At 34.2% G+C, this 21,224-nt stretch overlaps 1 protein-coding gene across 1 annotated transcript; it reads left to right on the forward strand.

The window, feature by feature from the left end:
* The first annotated feature begins 391 nt into the window (after positions 1-391).
* Positions 392-20,770, forward strand: LOC149776484 (arylsulfatase J-like). The gene is made up of 14 exons (XM_089942410.1): positions 392-602; positions 2,417-2,528; positions 6,261-6,312; positions 8,767-8,870; positions 9,926-10,032; positions 11,210-11,271; positions 11,612-11,713; positions 12,411-12,474; positions 13,948-14,045; positions 14,667-14,803; positions 16,369-16,427; positions 16,985-17,108; positions 18,794-18,966; positions 20,480-20,770. The coding sequence occupies exons 1-14, from the start codon at positions 491-493 to the stop codon at positions 20,650-20,652; spliced, it is 1,479 nt and encodes a 492-aa protein (XP_089798536.1). The 5' UTR covers positions 392-490; the 3' UTR covers positions 20,653-20,770.
* Positions 20,771-21,224: the final 454 nt, after the last annotated feature.

Below are 21,224 nucleotides of genomic sequence, written 5' to 3' on the forward strand. Positions count from 1 at the left end.
AGGATCTGACGAACAGACGGACGAAACTGAGATCAGCTTTCTTAGCAACTCTATGTTGAGCAGTGACAAGTTTATGTACATTTATTCCATACAACTTAATTCACAATGACTAACAATGTGCGTGTCCCCGATTTGGATCAGAAGAGAAATCACTGAAATACGGGTCAACGGTGTCACCAATGTATAAGACAAAGAACGGTAAAACGAATAAATGGAATGACATATTAACCTGATAAGTCTGTTATAGTGAGCAGGATGAAGCAGGGTGCATCTGATACTAGTTTCCGATCCTCGAAAGAAGATAATGTACACGTGCCAGCTATTGACTGGGACACAGTTTACTGAACCTATATTAAGATTATGTCCCCGTCCCAAATATTGACCGCAAACAGTTAATGATACACATATAACACCTGATCTTTGGAAACTTAGCTGGCACGCTCAAGGCATATAAGGGTTCAAAGTGTGTTAGTGCATTGAGAACAGCAATATGGAGATGACTCGGGTCTTAAGCTGTCTTTGGATTTGTCTGTGCTGTTGCAACTTTCATGCGGTGAATGGGGCCCAACCAAACATTCTGTTCATTATTGCAGATGATTTCGGTTAGTCATTTACCTGTTGATATGTCTATATGTCTCGCTGTATTTCTCTTCTCTCGTTACCTCTTCCTCTCTCTCTCTCTCTCTGTCTCTCTCTGTTCTGGACATGTTTTATGTTACTTTCAAAAGCGCATTTTACAAAATTTGCACAGAATAGTATAGTTTTACAAATCCCGCAGAAACCCTATTAAGGGTAAAAAAAAAACACGAAAGAATTATAAAACTAAAGTACAAGTTAGAGGTCATTTAGGCGTTTAGTACCGACTCTCTCTGTAATGGGTGAAAGTTTTCTTTGTTGATTGTACATGTATATAAATGACGATTCTTCACATTATTTCGATCCTCGTGTACCATTATTCCTTGGCACATCACATACCGCAAAAGCAATATTAAAGTACGTGGACATTTTCGGAATAGGTCAACCCAAAGGCTGGATCCAGTACAAGCTTGCTTGAATGTCGCGCGTTGTGACGTCATAATAAAAGATATACTTCTTGAAACATTAGTAGGAAGTTTTTATTTATATTAATAGACCCGACGTCCTCTTTTCTTGACCCAGTTTAATACCTGGCTACCATTGTAAAAGTCAAAAGCGATCGACAATTTTTTAATGACATCTAGCGTGAAAAGAATCCAATAATCTGGATTTAATATATACTTTCGTTAAAGCACACTGGTATAAATTTTAGAACAACAATTAATATTTCATTTAATCTGATTAAATGCACCAAAATGATCACTCTGACACAATTTAATCGGCCATACAGATTGCCTCGTTTTAATAACTGAATATTTTTCTTTAAAAAGATCATTTTATAGATACCGTTTCTTCATTCGAGGATTATCGAACGTTGCAACAAATACAGATAGCTGGATATATATATATATATATATATATATATATATATATATATATATATATATATATATATATGTGTGTGTGTGTGTGTGTGTGTGTGTTTACATGCCGCAGTAAAGTAGTCCTCGTTTAAATTAGCTGTTCTGAATAGCAAAACTTGTCAATTATTATTAGTTCCAAACTTAAAATATAAGATAATATATGTAAAGTTGGAATTGTAACGACCGGAATAAGTGATACAGACAAAGACAACTACGGAAAGAATTAAAAATAACAAATATGTGTCACGCATTATATGGCTGAATTTAATATTTACACTTAATTACATAAATGAAGCATAAAATTTCCTTCTACCTTACAATGAATAAAATAATTTGGCTACACCAATGAATTAATTAATATAATAAATTCCAAATCCAGCTGCAGTTCCGCCAAACAGGCAAATCCACAAGTCTAAAATTAACTAATACGCCCTACTGACAGGTAACCAGACACCGACGTGTGACGTAGCACCCCACGAGACTGTAAAAAAACGTAATTTCAAGATTCTGTTTATCTTAGCAATCTCTATCCTTCATATAATCAGTACGTCTATTCACCTAGGGTCACTTATAAAATTGTTACAGACGCTGATTCGACATTAGTCGAGGTTGCCACTGACGAACCCACCCACATGGTTGCCTCTACTTGGATTTCATCTTTAAAACTTTAGCTATTCGTCCCAAATGTGGAATAAGTGGTTTCCTCTCCCACATCATGAAATTAAGCCCCAACCTCACACATATTACAGGCGATTTCTACAACATAATAACCAAGGAGTCTGAATGCAGCAAGGAGTCTGAATGAAGTATCTTACCATTTCCTTCAGATGAAAAAGCGAGAGAGTGTGAAATGATGGCCAAAGCGTCTATAATTGTTAATGCATTAATGTGTTTAAAAAAACAAAATTGATTTTCAGGTTGGAATGATGTGGGCTTCCATAATCCTGGTATGCTCACTCCCAACATCGACAAGCTGGCTAATGAAGGGGTAATCCTCAATCACTCATATGTTGAGCCCCTCTGTACCCCGTAAGTATTATCAGCACTGAAGAAAGAAGGGATGGATGGAACACAGAAACAAAGAAACATTTAAGTATATTTTTAAACAGGAGGTAAAAAATGAAACAAAAATGCAAAAATCAATTGTTCTTCGTCTTTACATGGGATAGTTTTATAAAGTGGGGTTATCTTCTTTTCCGCGTATAAATTGTTATATGACTATTCGCTTCTTTGTGCGTGTGTGGGGGTTGGGGGGGTTGGTTAATGACCATCCGTCCTTAGTCTGTTCTTTTCCCAGTTTATCAAGCTTTAACTGTCGTTTCTTTAATGGATTTTTATGTCTTATATTAATTGGTTAAATGTCATCATGCCTTGCATTGTTGTGTCTTAAGGGCCATGAAACAATGGGTAAAATGTCTTCAGGCCTTGCAATCTAGTATTTTGTTGTTGTTGTTGTTATTCTAGGGTTTAACGCCATTTTTCAGCACAAGATAGGCTATACATGGCGGCCAGTTTAACTGGTGGATGAAGAACCCTGGAAAACCCAGGGAAGAACCACCGACCCACGAGAAGCTACTGGCAGGCTTTCCCACATACCCACGCTAGCCGAGCCTTGGACTCGAACCCACGCAGACAGAGGTTAGATGGCAGTGATCCGGAACGGTGAGCGGTTTAGACCACTCGGCCACTCGGCCCCCCCCCCATTCTAGTATTTTAAAGGACATGTAGTAATGGATAAAATGTCAACAGGCCTTCTGCTGTTGCACCTCAGTGGACATGGACAATCGGTACAATGTCATCAGGCCTTGTATTGTTGTATCTTAAAGGACATTGAACAATGGGGAAAATGTCATCAGGCCTTGTATTGTTGTATCGTAAAGGACATGGAACAATGGGTAAAATGTCAACAGGCCTTGTATTGTTGTATCTTAAAGGACATGGAACAATGGGTGACATCTGATCCGGTATTACATTCTTGTATCTTAAAGGACATAAAAATATGGGTAAAATGTCACCAGGCCTTGCATTCTTGTATCTTAAATGATACGGACAGGTTTTGCATTGTTGTACGTCAACGGACATGGAACAATGGATAAAATGTCATCAGGCCATGCACTCTAGTATCTTGAAAGATATCGAACAACTCGGGTTATTTCAAAGTAGTATAAATGCCAAAATCATTTCCGTTTTCGAATTCAGCTTATTTAGTGTTTCTTTGACGTTCTTTAAACAGATTTTGAAGATAAGTCGAGATACGAAGGAAATGCTGAGTTAATAATCAGCATCAGGTGTTTAATAATCTGAACGTGTTTAAACAAATGATGTGTATCTATGGATAAATCGTATTCAGAGTTTGTACTTCTATGGATCGATTGTATTCAGAGTTTGTTGTTTCTATATATAGATTGTAATAAGAGTTTCTGCTTCTATGGATAGAAATTATTCAGAGTTTATTGTTTCTAAGATACATTCTGAATATATTGTGTTTCTATGGATACATTGTAATCAGAATTTGTGTTTCTATGGATACATTTTTTTCAGAGTTTGTGTTTCTATGGATACATTGTAATCGAAGCTTCTGTTTCTATGGATATACTGTATTCAGAGTTTGTATTGTTGTTTTTATATGGATACATTGTATTCAGAGTTTTTGTTTTTATGAATAGATTGTAAACAGAGCTTGTGTTTCGAGTTTCTATAGATAGTTGTTAACCAGAGTTTGTGTTTCTATGGATATATTCCAAACAGAGTTTATGTTTCTATGGATAGATTGTAATCATAATTCGTGTTTCGTTGAACAGAGTTTGTTCTTCTATGGATAGATTGTTATCAGTATTTGTGTTGCTGTGGAAAGATAGCAATCAGAATTAGTTTATTTATGGATAGATTGTAATCAGAGTTTGTGTTTCTGTGTATAGATTTTAATCAGAGTTTGTGTTTCTATGGATAGATTCCAATCAGAATTTGTGTTTCTATGGATATATTGTAAACCGATTTTGTGTTTCTAAAGATAGATTGTAATCAGAGTTTGTGTTTCTATTGATATATTGTAATCAGAGCGTGTGTTTCTGTGGATATATTGTAATCAGAGTTTGTGTTTATATGGATATATTGTAATCAGAGGTTGTGTTTCTGTGGATATATTGTAGTCAGAGTTTGTGTTTCTGTGGATAGATTGCAATCAGAGTTTGTATTTCTATGGATAGAAAATAATCAGTGTTTGTGTTTCTGTGGATAGATTGTAATCGAAGTTTGTGTTTATATGGATATATTGTAATCAGAGCTTGTATTTATGTGGATATATTGCAATCAGAGTTTGTGTTTCTATGGATATATTGTAATCAGAGTTTGTGTTTATGTGGATAGATTGCAATCAGAGTTTGTGTTTCTATGGATAGATTAAAATCAGTGTTTGTGTTTCTGTGGATAGATTGTAACCAGATTGTTTGTTTCTGTGGATAGATTGTAATCAGAGTTTGTGTTTATATAGGTATATTGTAATCAGTGTTTGTGTTTCTATGGATAGAATGTATTCAGAGTTTGTGTTTCTATTGATATATTTTAATCAGAGGTTGTGTTTCTGTGGATATATTGTAATCAGAGTTTGTGTTTCTGTGGATAGATTGTAATCAGAGTTTGTATTTCTATAGATATATTGTAATCAAAGTTCGTGTTTCTGTGGATAGATTGTAATCAGAGTTTGTATTTCTATAGATATATTGTAATCATAGATTGTGTTTCTGTGGATAGATTGTAATCAGAGTTTGTGTTTCTGTGGATAGATTGTAATCAGAGTTTGAGTTTCTATAGCTATATTGTAATCAGAGTTTGTGTTTCTGTGGATAGATTGTAATCAGAGTTTGTATTTCTATATATATATATATATATATATATATATTGTAATCAGAGTTTGTGTTTCTATAGATATATTGTAATTAGAGCATCCACACCAGTTTGTACGAAGGTTATACAATGTTCTTAGGAAATGGGAGCTAAGGTATATCCAGGGCAATATGGACAAGTCACCATGGAGACAACAAATATTAAGAAAATCAAAGTTATCTATAGAATAAAATTAACGTTAGTATTGTGTAAAATACATATGTCAATTTCTTTCACAATATAACATCATACATGTTAATATTGCATTTATGGGATGAGAGGTAACGACAAATTGATAACATTCATGTAACATGCATCGTCTCGAAAATCGTTGACTAGGTGCCATATCAACGGCGGTCTGTCGTAATTTCATGAAACAATATCTGCTATTAATTCGTATAGTACAACATGACGTTGTGGGGTGGGTTGGGGTAGGTGTGGAATGACTCTCACGTACCAATTTACTAAGAGGTTACATTATTTTGGCAGCCATTTGACTATTCACTGCAGATGAAGTTGAAACCTTCTTGTACCGCAATGTCCTGGATTTAAACATGCATCCTAATAGCTTATCTTATTTGCTATTGTAACAATTGTTATGCCTGTGTGTTAGATATTTTGACTCCTCCAAGATTTTCATCCTTCAGGAAATTATCTATAAATAGACCTATGTAATAGTGATACAGAGTTAAAATAAGCACGGCCCTTAAAGAAAATTATCTTTAAATAGACCTACATAAGTCATACAGAGTTACAATAGTCACGGCCAATAAAGTAATATAAAATGCACTGAGAATTTACGGTTTTCTTGCTACGCCGCCAGTAATAAGATAGAGAATGTGCGTCAAAGTGCAACTTACCAAAATATATTTTATTCAGGTCCAGGCACGCCTTTATGACAGGCGTTTATCCATACAAGTCCGGGATGCAGGTAAGTCTCAATCTTTTAAAAATTGATCAAATATTGTTTAGTGATCATTCCCAAATAAAATTAAAATAATTATAAAGAAAATTAACATAAAATCCCACTGACGATTTGCAACCCGTCAAAGCACGCTCATAAAAAAATAGATATTACATCTGGTTGCATTATTGTTTCCTTTGAAATTATGGAGAAATGTTTCTTTCTCCATCGACAAATATATTACTGACTCAGTGAAGGAGAAAGTGAAGAATGTAATGCATATCATTAAGAAACAGAGTCGCATCCTTTCTGCAGAATGATAAATTATTCGACGAGTTTCATGAATTCAATATTAAATCATTACCCATTTGAGATTCTGTTTATAACACTATTTTTAATTTAATGGAAGTAGTTTTATAGTTTCGACAGAAAGAAGAACAAATAATTTATTTTATTCTGGCTCGGGTGATAGTCTCAGACGCTAGTTGAATTAATAAGTGGCAGTTCTATAACCAGTAACATTTAAAAGTAGATGTTATCTGCAAATTATAACTCAAAGAGCAACCGTTCTTCTAAAGCAATAGAACATTTGACACATATAACATCATCGGACAGAAAGGTAATAGGTTAGTCAAGCCATATACATCCGTTTGGATGAGAATATTTCCATTAAGCGTTAAAGTTGATGGATATTTATGTGAGGGATGATCATTGGATGCAGAAATTCTAGATGTACTCTAATGTATTTGTGACCGGATACTTGCATTATTTGATTTGGAACAAAAATAGATATAGAGACATAAGAAACACTAGCTTAATGAAGCTATTTTGCCTCGTAAAAATGTGTTGCTTTGATAACATTGTTAACTGGGAGACAGGCAAAAGGTACATATTCCTTTATAAACAGAGGCGAGTTCATTTATTCCTGTAAGTCAACATTTAAACCACGTTTATCAAAGGGTGGGGTACTTGTAATAGGCCCACCCCAGCGCACTCTCTTTTTCCCAATCAGTTCGAAAAATGGCCTCCAAAATGTTGATGGTAATAGTAAAAAAGAAGTTCCAGAATGCGGGGTAAGGAAAATTCATACGGACGCTGCCAAACAGTAAACAGAATAATGAGCAAGAATTTCTTCGGCTTTTTTGGACCAACTACAATCACAAAAACATCATGTCATATCACATAAATTAAACTGCACACGCTATATATAAATTGCATCGACTATGTAATATGTTCTACTATATATCTAGGAAACAAGTGATGTAATATCGATTAGTTCATAATGTAAACAATGAGTCATTTCGAGTTGGGCAGTAAGTGTTGGTTACACAAAAGAGGACTGCCTTTTAAACCAACCCCTGGTAGGCATATCCAAACAACGTAATCACTCTATTGTGATCTTTGCGATATGACGTAAGTATTTTTTCTCACTGTTATGAACTCATGGAACGATTGGACTTAAAATAATATGGCAGCGACCTTTGCCTGCAATAAAAACTGGAGAAAAAAAACAACACATTTTTGTTCACTTTTAATAAGCGCAAAGAAAACAACAAAGTCAAGGAAAGGTAGATGAAACCATCGGAGACTTTTTTTTTTTAGCAATTACTCCCTGCCGTAAATCAGCTGAGCAAGATTTATATTGTGGAAAACTGATGCGATCTCGATAATGTTTGCACTAATGGATATAAACAACCAACTTATTCTTTTCTTTGTAAGTTTTATAAGAGGGATCTACGATCTTCATTTTTGTACAAAACGGATAAACTTTTCTATACTCATTCAACAGGGTACTGACAATTAACGACAGGGTACTGACACTTAGCGACAGGGTTCCATTTTCTTCTGCATAATGACCTTAGTGACTTGTTGATAGACATTTATCCGTTAGTAATACAAGACAATATTTTATCCGTTAGTAATACAAGACAGTGTTTTATCCGTTAGTAATACAAGATCATATTCACCACTTAGTGGATAATTGAGTGCTTTGAGAATTTTTTAACCCATAGATATGTAAAAACTGTATAACTAAAATTAAAATGTTAAAGGCTTCAACGTTTTACATACGAACTTTATGAGGAAAACTCTACTTTTAATGTAACTTTTAAATGCTGACTCACGTAAATTTTATACATGTAATCATTTACGATATATTCAGGTCATTATTGCTCGATTGCTTAAATTTTCTGCGTGTTATTTTAGATTACAGTTTAGTTTCTTTTATTAATATATATGAGATAATTATAAATAGAATATACGTTTTATTATTGTAGTCAAGTAAATTATTGAAGTTAATCATAATTTGTTACTCTTTGTCGGTAATATATAGAATATATTGTACATTGCTAATTGGCTGTAAATAACGTTATCTATATCTACATCCTAAACAATTTGAGTATTTTAAAAAATAGATATTTCTCTTCTTTCTTTGTATCTCTGCCGTATTTAAAAAGCAATCATTGTTCCATGTTGTTGTAGCACTTGGTCATCCTTCCAGAGCAGCCATATTGCTCGCCACTCGACCTAACATTCCTTCCACAGAAGCTGAAAAAATTAGGGTATGCCACCCATATGATTGGAAAGTAAGTAGTCAGGGAATCAAGTTATTGTATAGTGATATAATTGGAAGGTACAATTTTATGGGATGTAGGAGTCACACCACAGTTAATCTCATTGTTCATCGGTTTAAACTTATGATTTGCAATATTTACAGCACATGAGATAGGGCGACAAGTTCTCACAACTTGGTAACATCCATCGGCCTCTTCACTATAATGTACGTAACCCTTTGCACGTTATTTCATCATTTCGTTGTCAAACAGCCATATTGTTCACCGCTAAATTTAACATTCCTACCACGTAAGCTAAAGCAACTACGATATGACACCCATATAATCGGAAAGTAGGTAGTCAGCAAGAGCGTTACGCATAAACAGTTGACTATGAAATTACGTTAGATTAAGAACCATTTTATTCTTTTAGTTTTATTATCTGTAACCTCGGCAGGTGGTTAGAGGCCTCTCGACGGAAACTATAAAGAATTGTTTCTCTCTGTTCTATGTCCACGTCGTTGTTTTACTTAGTATGTGTATTACTACAGAAACATAGGACCAACTTAAAACGAAATCCTACGCACACTGGAAAAGTGACATTTGAAATTAAACTTGTACATGGATGTCTAGAAGGACACGTGCTTCGACTGGATTTAAACTTGCACGTGATACGTGGAGAGTTATAATGATGAGTATTTTATATGGGCTATTTCTCTGTGTAATACAAAATATGAGATAGAACTAACATCAAACATCATTTATGGTCATTGAAATATGTTTTTATTTCACAAAGCTCGTCATTCCATTCAGTTCTTAACTTTTTATTCGACAAGGTTCTTCATCCCGTTACGTTTTTAACTTAGTTTGAAGTCTATTTTCCAAATAAATAGGGGTGGGGATAGGGACGAGTGGGAATTTCTTTCAAGTTCTATACCCTAATAGTGTAAATCAATAATACAATACACTGACAGACAAAAGCCGAACCATAGTACACAGATAGCAACCATTTCGAAAGAATAAGAAAATCCTTTTAGTGTGCCAGCAGCGTCAAACCATCTATACAAAATTATTGTTTTCCTATTTAGGTGGCACCTTGGGATGTGCAAATGGGAGTGTACTCCAACCTACCGCGGTTTTGACACCTTCCTCGGATATTACCAGGCTCAGGAGGATTACTACAATAAAACTATACGTATGTATCTTACCTTTCCACAGCTAGACCTTATTGTATAAACGCATTTGTAACAGTGCACAGACGTGTCTAAAGCAAATTGTCGTCTTAAATACGGCCAGATGTATCTTGAAGTTTTACGCTGATGTGCCAGTAGCCTTCAGGGTGATAAGTTGCCAGCAGTCTTCATGTATGGAAATGATATAATCCAGAATGTCCTTGAATAAATTCACAATAATTCCAAAATAGTGACTGAGTCATAAAGTCAATGAGCACTTTGTAATTCCAGTGAATAACTTAAAGAGCTCTCAAGTAATAACTGAACACAACTACAAGACGCTTTCCACTACAGAAGTGTTAAAAATTGGAATGTCTAATTCTGATGTAAGCAACCTTTTATATCTTCCACTTGGCCTATGTCGACTACCCATTTTCTCAAAATACTCTCTTAATGGAAATTTCCATTAAATTCGTAAACATAGTCAGCTATGTTTTCTTAAAGTTTAGCTGTCGGCCTCTCAAAATTCAGGTTAACAAGAGAAGTTGTAAGGGAAAAACAATGTCCTGAATTCAATCCCAAGTAAAGATGTTTACAGGTACTATCTCGAAGTTTCGTATTACACTCATTAATAAAAGTTACCTATGCAATGTATTATTTACAATTTACAATCATGGAAAAATACACAATATATATATATATATATATATATATATATATATATATATATATATATATATATATATATATATATATATATATATATATATATATATATATATATATATAACAGTCAGTCAGAATACAGAATATTGCAATTCGCGAAGGCCCCAGATAGTATCATAGTGACGCACTATATTTGCTAGTAAAGTCTTCCCGAAATGTCCGCGACACTTTCTACGATTTGGGGTAGAGGAAGGTAATTAGATATTCTCAAGGTATGGAAAAAATTGTTATTTATTTTTTCTGCAATCAACTTTTTATTACTGCTTTAAATGAAATCACATTGTATTATATATGAGTGACGATTATTAGGATCTGAGCATAATTTTCTTATTCTGGAGGGAACTATATATGAAAGCTTTTCATAAATGATTTAGTCATATACACTAGTTGGAAAACTTTCTATGTAACCTCTTATATCATATATAATACAGTTTGTGTTATTTAGCAATACGATCATTATTCTTTCCTTTTCAGTGGGTGGTCTTGATTTTCGGGATGGTAAAGAGGTTGTCAAGGGAGACATGACATATTCTCCGGTAACAAAGAATACACTTTGTACATATACATACTGTTTTCCCTGTCTCAGTGTATTGAACGAGTTTTCATCATTAAAATATTGATTTTTTTGTGAATAAGAAAACGCGTACATGTATTGTAACAAACTACATTGATTATTTTAACATCATTAGTCCCTGTAGGAATTTGTTCTATAACAGAAATGTTCTTTTCCTGATGAGCAACCTAAATAATGCTGTGTTGAAGTTTTGATTTTCCCATAATGCGCTCAGATGGTTCAAACTATTATCTCTTCATACTGATGAGAAGAGAGATAATTTATCTTTATTTGTCATCCCCACTGCATCTAAATTATTTCAGATTACCTATGCCACAAGAGCCGATCTTCTTATATCCAAGCACAACAAAAGCCAACCGATGTTCCTGTACTTACCATTTCAGTCTGTTCACGAGCCAATACAGGTGGGTTCGTTGTTCACTTTGGTAGATCTTTGGCGTTGTAAATAATTGCGGCGACGAGAGAGAACGAGCCAAGCTTTGTGACACCACGTTTAATTGCGTATATTATGAAATATGGGGATCATTGACAGTGTGCAGTGTGCAAACCGTTTGATGAGAACAAGAGAAATGTTTGATCCAGTGGGTTCAAAGAATTTCTTATATGTTCAGGGAAAGGTTTGCACGCTGAATTCGATGCAAGATCGTAAGATCGTTATTGATACATGATCGATTACGAAGTGCATAATACCTGAAATTTTAGCTTGAAAAACAACTGTACTTAAGCAACGCGTGCAGTTTCAATGTTTTGAGCACACAAATTGCACAAATCAAATCAGAAAAACTGTCAGATGAAGCTGAAATACCTGCTTATTTGACTCTTCTTAACAGATTTTTTTAACAACATGAAAAGAAAAAAAAATTATTGGTATATAATAAGTATGTAATTTGGAACATAAATTATTTACTTCTGTCATAAAGTCTAAACAAAAACATAAAGCGAGTTCTGGGTTTTCCATAAATTGCCCCCCAAACAAACCAACAAACATTTGCATTAATGAAGGCTTTGTAAATATGTACATATTACTTCGTTTTGAATTTGTGTTTAAAATTATATATATATATATATATATATATTCTTTGTTTCGTAACTATGCTCAAGGTTCCGGAGAAATACGAAGATTTGTATCCAAACATCAAAACGGAAGGAAGACGCAAGTATTCAGGTGATTACACAATTTATATTTGAAGGCATATGGTCAGACAAAAATATCGCCCTGTTCATTTGAAGGCGTAAGGTCCGACAAAAATATCGCCCTGTTAATTTGAAGGCGTAAGGTCCGACAAAAATATCGCCCTGTTCATTTGAAGGCGTAATGTCAGACAAAAATGTGGTCATGTTTCATACCTCTTTACTATTGACGATATCAAAGGGTGGTCTGCTCAGACTCCGTTTCCAGTGAAATGTCTCAGTTCTCACGTGAAGACGTTTTCGAATCCTTCCATCCGATTAACCTAGGTCGGCTGTCGTGGTGTATTGTTTAGGTCCAGTCTTTTCGAATCCTGAAATCGATCCAGTTTTTCTGTCTTGGTGTATTGTTTAGGTCCAGACCTTTCGAATCCTGCAATAGATCCAGTCTTTTCTGTCGTGATGTATTGCGTTGCTCAAGACCTTTAGTATTCTGATGTTGAAATGAAGGCCTTGTACATACTAAACATTAGTTGTTTAAATCAAGGCCTCACGCATGCTATACATTAGTTGTTGAAATCAAGGCCTTGTACGTGCTATACATTAGTTGTTGAAATCAAGGCCTCATGCATGCTACACATTAGTTGTTGAAATCAAGGCCTTGTACGTGCTATACATTAGTTGTTGAAATCAAGGCCTCGTACATGCTATACATTAGCTGTTGAAATCAAGGCCTCGTACATGCTATACATTAGTTGTTTAAATCAAGGCCTTTGCATGCTATGCATGATTTATATCACTATTCTCGGTACGGCCGTTAATTCTCTTCCCTTCAGACCTGTTCGTCTGTTCCAGATGTTCCTTTCTATGCTTTTTTAGCTAAAAACAGCATCAGAACTTAGAATGGAAAACAAAATACAATGAGCGCGACATGTTGACTTATGCAAATGATAAGAAAATTCAGTTTTCATATTGTTTGTTATGGGATTCTTGATCCATTGTTAAAAGTATTGTAATTTCATTAAAAGTGTGGTAATTTCATTAAAAGTATGGTAATTTGGTCAAAAGTATGGTATTTTCATTAACTGTATGGTAAGTTCTTTATGTTAAAAGTGTATTCATTTTATTTAAAAGTATGGAAATTTAATTCAAAGTAGGGTACTTTCTTTAGTTTAAAGTATGGTAAATTCATTGAAAGTGTGGTAATTACATTAAAATCTTTAGTAATTTCATTAAAAGTGTGGTAATTCCTTTATTTTAAAAGTATGGTAATTTCATTTAAATACATCCATTTCCAGAAAATGCAATGATACGTATATTGTTTATTGACTGTGTGAATGTAAATTGTTTGAGTTGTCTTGAAAGCATAACGTTTAGAAAAGATCATCGACTGGGGAAAAAGAATTGTAAAAAGATGGTATAAGAAAATACGAACAGGTGGTTTGATATCTTTGGGGCTTTGGTGTAATTGACGTCACGTAAAACCGACTTTTTTTAAAAACTTATCCAGGAATGGTTACTGCGATGGACGAAGCAATCGGGAATATCACGGACAGTTTGAAACGTAACGGAATGTTTAATAACACTCTCATCATCTTCACTGCAGATGTAAGAAATAATTAACTTTACTTTGAATTGTTTCAATGCACACACTGTGTGTGTACATGTTTCTATGTATTCCTTTCTTTTAAGCTTATTAATTGTACGAATTATTGTTTTTTTTTCTGCAAACAAGATGAAGTTATAAAATGAATGACATAAATGTGATAAATGTGTGGGATGTTTAACTTTTTAAAAAAACTTTTATCGTATTTTTCCTGCATGTGGAATACATTATATTATCGATGGATGGATATTTTTCAAATGATGCAAAACTTTCCGACATGACAGGAAACTTATTATCAATTTAGGAAGCGTCAATAGAATTTCACAAACGTCAGCTTATTAAAATCGTGAGAGCAATACGCGTCAAAGCAAAATTTATATTCATGCTACGAAAGGCATTAAAATGTTTTTGATCTTAGGTACACAAGTTAACATACTTAGTGACGTGGAAAGAGCTGAATTTGTTAGTTTCATTCCTCTAAATTCAATAAGAACTTTTCAGTCACTGTTCTGGACGCGTAAATATACTTTCTTGCTATGCTTAATCTGCTCTGAATGTTGTATGAATGTATTCGTTACTGAGTTTAAGATGGTTAATCGTCACATGTTTTATGTATATTTAAGAATGGCGGTTGGCCAACATTCTACGGGAACAACTATCCCCTACGTGGCGGAAAATCAACAGTGTATGAAGGCGGAACACGTGCTTCAGCATTCATTTACGGAGCTGGTTTGAAAAGAACGGGATATACATATGATGGGTAATTATTGGACATGGATGGTCAATGTATAGTATTTAGTAACTATTAAACTCATTGTCAAGCCACCTTATATACTTCTAAAGAAAACATTTAATTCCACAGTAAAAACAATTGTTAGCTTGTAAAGTAATCATTAAACTCCACTGTCAAAATGCCTTATAGGCTTCTAAATAAATCATTAAATTCCACTGTCAAAACACCTTATAGGCTTCTAAATAAATCATTAAATTCCACTGTCAAAACACCTTATAGGCTTCTAAATAAATCATTAAATTCCACCTTCAAAACACCTTCAAGCAGGACCCGATCAGGTCAAGTATTGGGTCGTGGGAATTTCCAAAATTTCAAGAGGGCTCTGAATTTCCTTGAAAGGACACCCAAAGCAAACGTCTCTTTGTATATTTACTCAAAGTATGTATAATAGCAAATAAACATACGCAAGAATAAAACGATGGTCAAATTTCAAGTGACTATATTTTTGTGTGTTTGGACATATATTTTTTTTTTTTGGGGTGGGGTGGGTTGGTGCCTCTATTCAGCCGTATAATAGCCATATAAATTAATTATTAAATTCCACTGTCAAAACACCATTTGTGTCTTCTAAACAAATCATTAAAGACCATATAGGCTTCTAATGTAATCTATAATGATATATCTTTGTAAAATATTTCTTTATTATGATTTAAACGAACAGATAAATAATGATCTTTGAACATAGTCCATATACAAAACGGCAATATAAATGGGAGGAAAATACATTTACTATTCATTATAAACTGTACAAAACTGCTTATTATAGTTTAATTGCAGTTGCAAAATTGTAGCGCTTTTCTTATGGGGGTCGTTATTTGAAATATATATCCTTTAATTATTTGGTACAAAATATGAACCATTACTGATGTCTACCAAATGATTAACATGTTAAAAACTGAATTGAATGTGATTGCAAGAGAAACTCGGCAGGCATACATTAAGATGTCCTAAAATCCATGAAACATTTGTATATTCCAACCAATATAAAACGAATACATCGCTACTCAGTGCTAAAAATACATGACAGACCCTTACTGCCTGTTCTAGAGACCGATTATTCTGAAGCATATAAACAGCGGCATCTGTGAACCAGATACATTTCTAGGAAAGGATAACTGTGCATGTTTATTTTATATGATAGCATAATAATTGTATTTAGGATAAAAGAAAGCTTGTCCCGTTTTATTGCCAGTATTAACATATACTTTCTCAATATTTGCAGTTATAATTTTATTTTATTTTATTGGATTGTATACAAGTGGAATCGAAACTTTCTTTTCTAAAAATGGGGGTTAGTCTACATAGTTCCAATATAATTCACTACTGTACTAATTGAGAATACGATTTATTATTTCTATACTCTATATAAGTTTAGTCCCAAAGTTTTTGTTTCAGCAATTTCAACTTAGTTCGATACAGTTTCGGTCCGTGAATTGGTTTATTCGTGGTAATAGAGTGTACTTTGATTAATAAAAGGGTTTGAATTTTAACAATACAAGAAACTTCACAATTGTATTATATTTTACTTTTAGATTGGTCCACGCTGTTGACTGGAATCCAACACTGGTCGCAGCTGCGGGTGGACAACCCGGTAAGACAAATGGTGGTCCCCGAAATTTTCACTGATAAAAATCTTTGCAATAATATATATGACAAAGTAGATAAATACAAATACAATTCGTGGTGCAATAGTGTATATGACGAAGTAGATGATTACACATACAGTTCATGGTGCAATGATGTATATGTCGAAGTTGATGAGTACAAAATAGCTTTCATGATACAAAAGAAGGCATACAACTTACGGGATGTTTGTTCGAGTAACGCAAGGTCGCATATCTGTTAAATTGTATTTATTTATTTATTTATTTATTTATAAAAACTAACAACAGTCTTGCATAGAAATAGAATGGGCAGAGAGCCATTCGTAAAGCTTACATTAGTTCTCTATAAAATACCTTCTAACCTGATTTTGATGGTGTTTTAGACGTGATGGTGGGGATAAGATGGTCTGCAGCATAAAAATAAATGATACAGTGAAAGATCGCTTATTTTACAAATTGCTAGAGGAGATAGCCCTGTTATAATATGGAAACATTTAAATAAGAACGCATATTTAGTTTTTAAATTCACTGTGTTCTTTTGTAGACAATGGCATTGACGGCATAAATTTATGGGAAGAGATACGGTCAGGAGCGGAATCAAAAAGGACAGAGTTTGTCTACCATATTGATGAAGTATTGACGCTTTATGAGGGACACGAAGCAATCAGGTGAACTTACATAATAACCATGATGAGTATAGTAAACGATAGAAGACGTCGAATACAATACCCATGATGAGTAAGGTACAGGATACAATACGTCGAATACAATGCCCATCATAAGTAAGGTAAAGGATACAATACGTCGAATACAATCCCCACCATGAGTAAGGTAAAGGATACAAGACGTACAATACAACGCATATAATGAGTAAGGTACAGGGTACAATACATCGAATACAATGCCCATCATGAGTAAGGTACAGGATACAATACGTCGAATACAATGCCCATCATGAGTACGGTAAAGGATACAAGACGTCGAATACAATGCCAATGATGAGTAAGATAAACGATACAACACGTTTAATATAATGTCCATGATCAGTAAGTTAATGATACAATACATCTAACATAATGCTCATGATGAGTAAGTTAAAGGATACAAGATATAACATAATGCCAAGCGATGAGTCAGTTAAAGGATACAACACGTCTAATATAATATCCATGTTGAGTAAGATAAACGATACAAGACGTTAAATATAATGTCCATGATGAGTAAGGTAAACGATACAAGACGTCGAATATAATGCCCATGATGAGTAAGATAAAGGATACAACACGTCTAATATAATGCCCATGATGGGTAAGATAAACGATACAACACGTCTAACATAATGCTCATGATGAGTAAGATAAAGGATACAAGACGTTAAATTTAATGTCCATGATGAGTAAGGTAAACGATACAAGACGTCGAATATAATGCCCATCATGGGTAAGATAAACGATACAAGATCTAACATAATGCTCATGATGAGTAAGATAAAGGATACAAGACGTCAAAAATATAATGTCCATGATTCGTAAGGTAAACGATACAAGACGTCTAACATAACGCCCATGATGACTAAGTTAAAGGATACAAGACGTCTAAAATGAGACCTGTGATGGGCTTTGTATTTAAAATCCAACCATGACACAACCATGACTTTTTCAATAACGTTTTAGATAAAATTTGAGTATTGTCTCTAGATATACTCTAATTTCTAAAATAATTTATAAAGAGTAATACTGAGAATGAATATTTTGATCGACTTTGTCATATTTTACATCTAAAATCAGTTATCAGTTTTACCAAAAATGAATGTAGAACACAGATATCAAGGGATATACAAAAATATTTTAGACATAATATATAGGTACATCCAAGAAAGATATCACTGATTACAATAATAAGTAACAACTAGCATTTTTATTATCTTTTTAAGCCTAAACGTTCACACCACGCCCCATTCCTCGCTGTTGACGGAGTACACACACACACACACACACACACACACACACACACACACACACACATATATATATATATATACACACACTCAAATAGATAATACAGAGGGGCTTTAATTTATATTCATTAGTTGAAATTCAAAAGAGCTCAATAATAGTTTGCAATGATATCTGCCTGATGCGCTCTGCATATTGAACTAAACGTCAGCTTCATAATGTCCATTACTAATATAGAACCATTGGATATTCTATTAACAAATGTTATAACTCCACGAATGTTGCTTGAGAACGTAATGTTAGAATGTGCCATACAATAATTATGTTATGATTGAAATAAAACCAAAACTGAACGCTTTTTGAAAGAAAATAATTTACAAAACTAAATCTCTATATAGGGTTGGAGACTATAAACTGATACAAGGGTACCCTGGACCTTACCCCGGCTGGTACAAGCCTGATGAATTTACAGCTGACCAGAAATTTGATTACAGACATGCGGATTATCTTTGGTCCTATGAGAAAGATAATTCATCGATAGATATTGGAGCAGAACTTTTTAACGTAAAAGGTAAGTTAGTGGGGTCAACAAATTATTTAAACGAACGTTTTAAGATATTTAAGATACTCTCTCTCTCTCTCTTTCTTGTACATGAAACATTTTATTTGAGACGTACCCTTTGTCTCCAAGATATAAGCTTTATCTATTTTGCCCAGCCCCAACGGAGCCAACCGGTAGCTTTGCCGAGAATCGTGTGGGTAGTATAGCCAATTTGTTATGTTTGTTTTTAAATGCACAAGAATACTTGCATTATATCAAGATGGCAACATGTGCTTTACTTTGATGTGTAAGGGATGATGACGCCTTGATGTGGATGAGTCGACAGCAAGTGTTTACCTTCATGTGGAGAGATGGCTGTCTAATGAACATTAACTTTTAGCTCTAACTTAGGTCTTCGAGACAAGAGAACCGAATCACCTCTACATAAATTATCTTACGTTTTGCTGTCTTCTGTGGTGAAAAGTTTATATTAAGCATAACGTTTAATATGTATGTATGTATGTATGTATGTATGTATGTGTGTGTGTGTGTGTGTGTGTGTGTGTGTGTGTGTGTGCGCGCGCGTGCGTGCATGCATGTATGTATGTATGGTGCATCACCTCATGTCAGTAGCAAACTGGCTATTTAGTGCTGATTAAAACTAGAGTTCCAACAATTCCAAGAACAAAAATTCCAAGTGTTCCATATAAACATAAACATGTATTTCTGCAAGATAAAATGTAAAGATGTTAACATTTTGTAATAGCTATATAAAATAAAGATAGCAATATAAAATCACTATAATATCGTGTCAACCGCACCACTCTTGTATGATGTCCAGGCTTTTCTGTCAAGGTACATTATTATTTTTGCAAGAAGTTCAAGTTTTTCTCTGATGGTACATAATCGCACTAGTAAGAAGTCTAAGCCTTTCTCGGATGGTACATTATCACTCTTGCAAGAATTCCAAGCTTTTCTCTGATGGTACATTATCACGCTTGTAAGAAGACCAAGCTTTTCTCTGATGGTACATCATCACTCTCGTAAGAAGTACAAGCATTTCTCTGATGGTATATTGCCACACTTGTAAGAAGTCCAAGCTTTTCTCTGATGGTACGTCATCACTCTTGTAAGAAGTCCAAGTATTTCTCTTATGGTACACCATCAAAATACACTTAATGGAGTTCAGTTCCAGAAAACCTTTCACGTAATTCCCTAAATTTAGAGATCTTCGGATTACAGATAAGCAGAAACAAAATGGCATCCTTTTTCCCGTCCATAACACTGAACAGCCATTGACAAGTTGTTCGTGCGTTTTTAAAATCATAAATGGTCATTACAATAGGTTGTTCACAGCATACTCAATTAATTCATGTAACAAACATAAGACTAATATAGGTCACCGAAATCCACTCTGACGTATGTTCAAAGGACTACTGTAATTGGATGATCAATATCGGAATTTGTCTGTATTCTCAAAACTCATTTTATTAGGGAAATGATGAATTGTAGCAATGCTTTATTGTGTACATAATCATTGCAGATGACCCCTATGAGCACAATAATTTAGCACGAGAACAGCCTGCTTTGGTTAAGAAGATGCAGGGGATACTTGACGAGTACAGAAAACACCTTGTCCCTGCCATGCATCCCCCTAACGACAAGAAAGGAAATCCATCGAACTTTGGGGGTGTCTGGACACCCGGGTGGTGCTAATTTGAAAACAAATAAATAAATAAACAAATTCGTCATTAATCAGAATGTGTGTGGACTTTATTACAAACTCCTCGTTCTAAAATATCGCTCGTTACAAATTGGTAAATACAGGATAACCATACTGCAAGTGTTTTTTTGATAATTCCTGCAGTACACTGTAATGTTTCTTGAATATCCTCTCCTGTGAGGGGCAGTCGTAATCTGTAGAATGATCTAGTCTTTTTACCTGTTACATATTTTTGTAGTAATAAAATACTTTATTAAAGCAAACTTCTGACTTTATTGTCAGTCTTATTTACGTATGTCCTTAGTAGTATAGTGGGGCGATATAGCCTCAAGGGGACTTTAATGTTAAAATAGGGTATATGCCGTATAGCCTCAATGGGAAATTTAACATGGGGAGTACTGGATAGGCATTATAGCCTCAAGGGGAATTTAACATGGTGGGATGGGTCTGTATAGCCTCAAGGGGAATTTAACATGGGGTATAGATTGTGGGCCTGTATAGCCTCATGGGAAATTTAACATGGGAAATTTAACACGGTGGGTCTGTATAGTGTTATGGAACATGG

The sequence above is a fragment of the Sinohyriopsis cumingii genome, chromosome 18 (assembly GCF_028554795.1).
Source record: "Sinohyriopsis cumingii isolate HCF-2022 chromosome 18, ASM2855479v2, whole genome shotgun sequence".
NCBI classification, from domain to species: Eukaryota; Metazoa; Mollusca; class Bivalvia; order Unionida; family Unionidae; genus Sinohyriopsis; species Sinohyriopsis cumingii.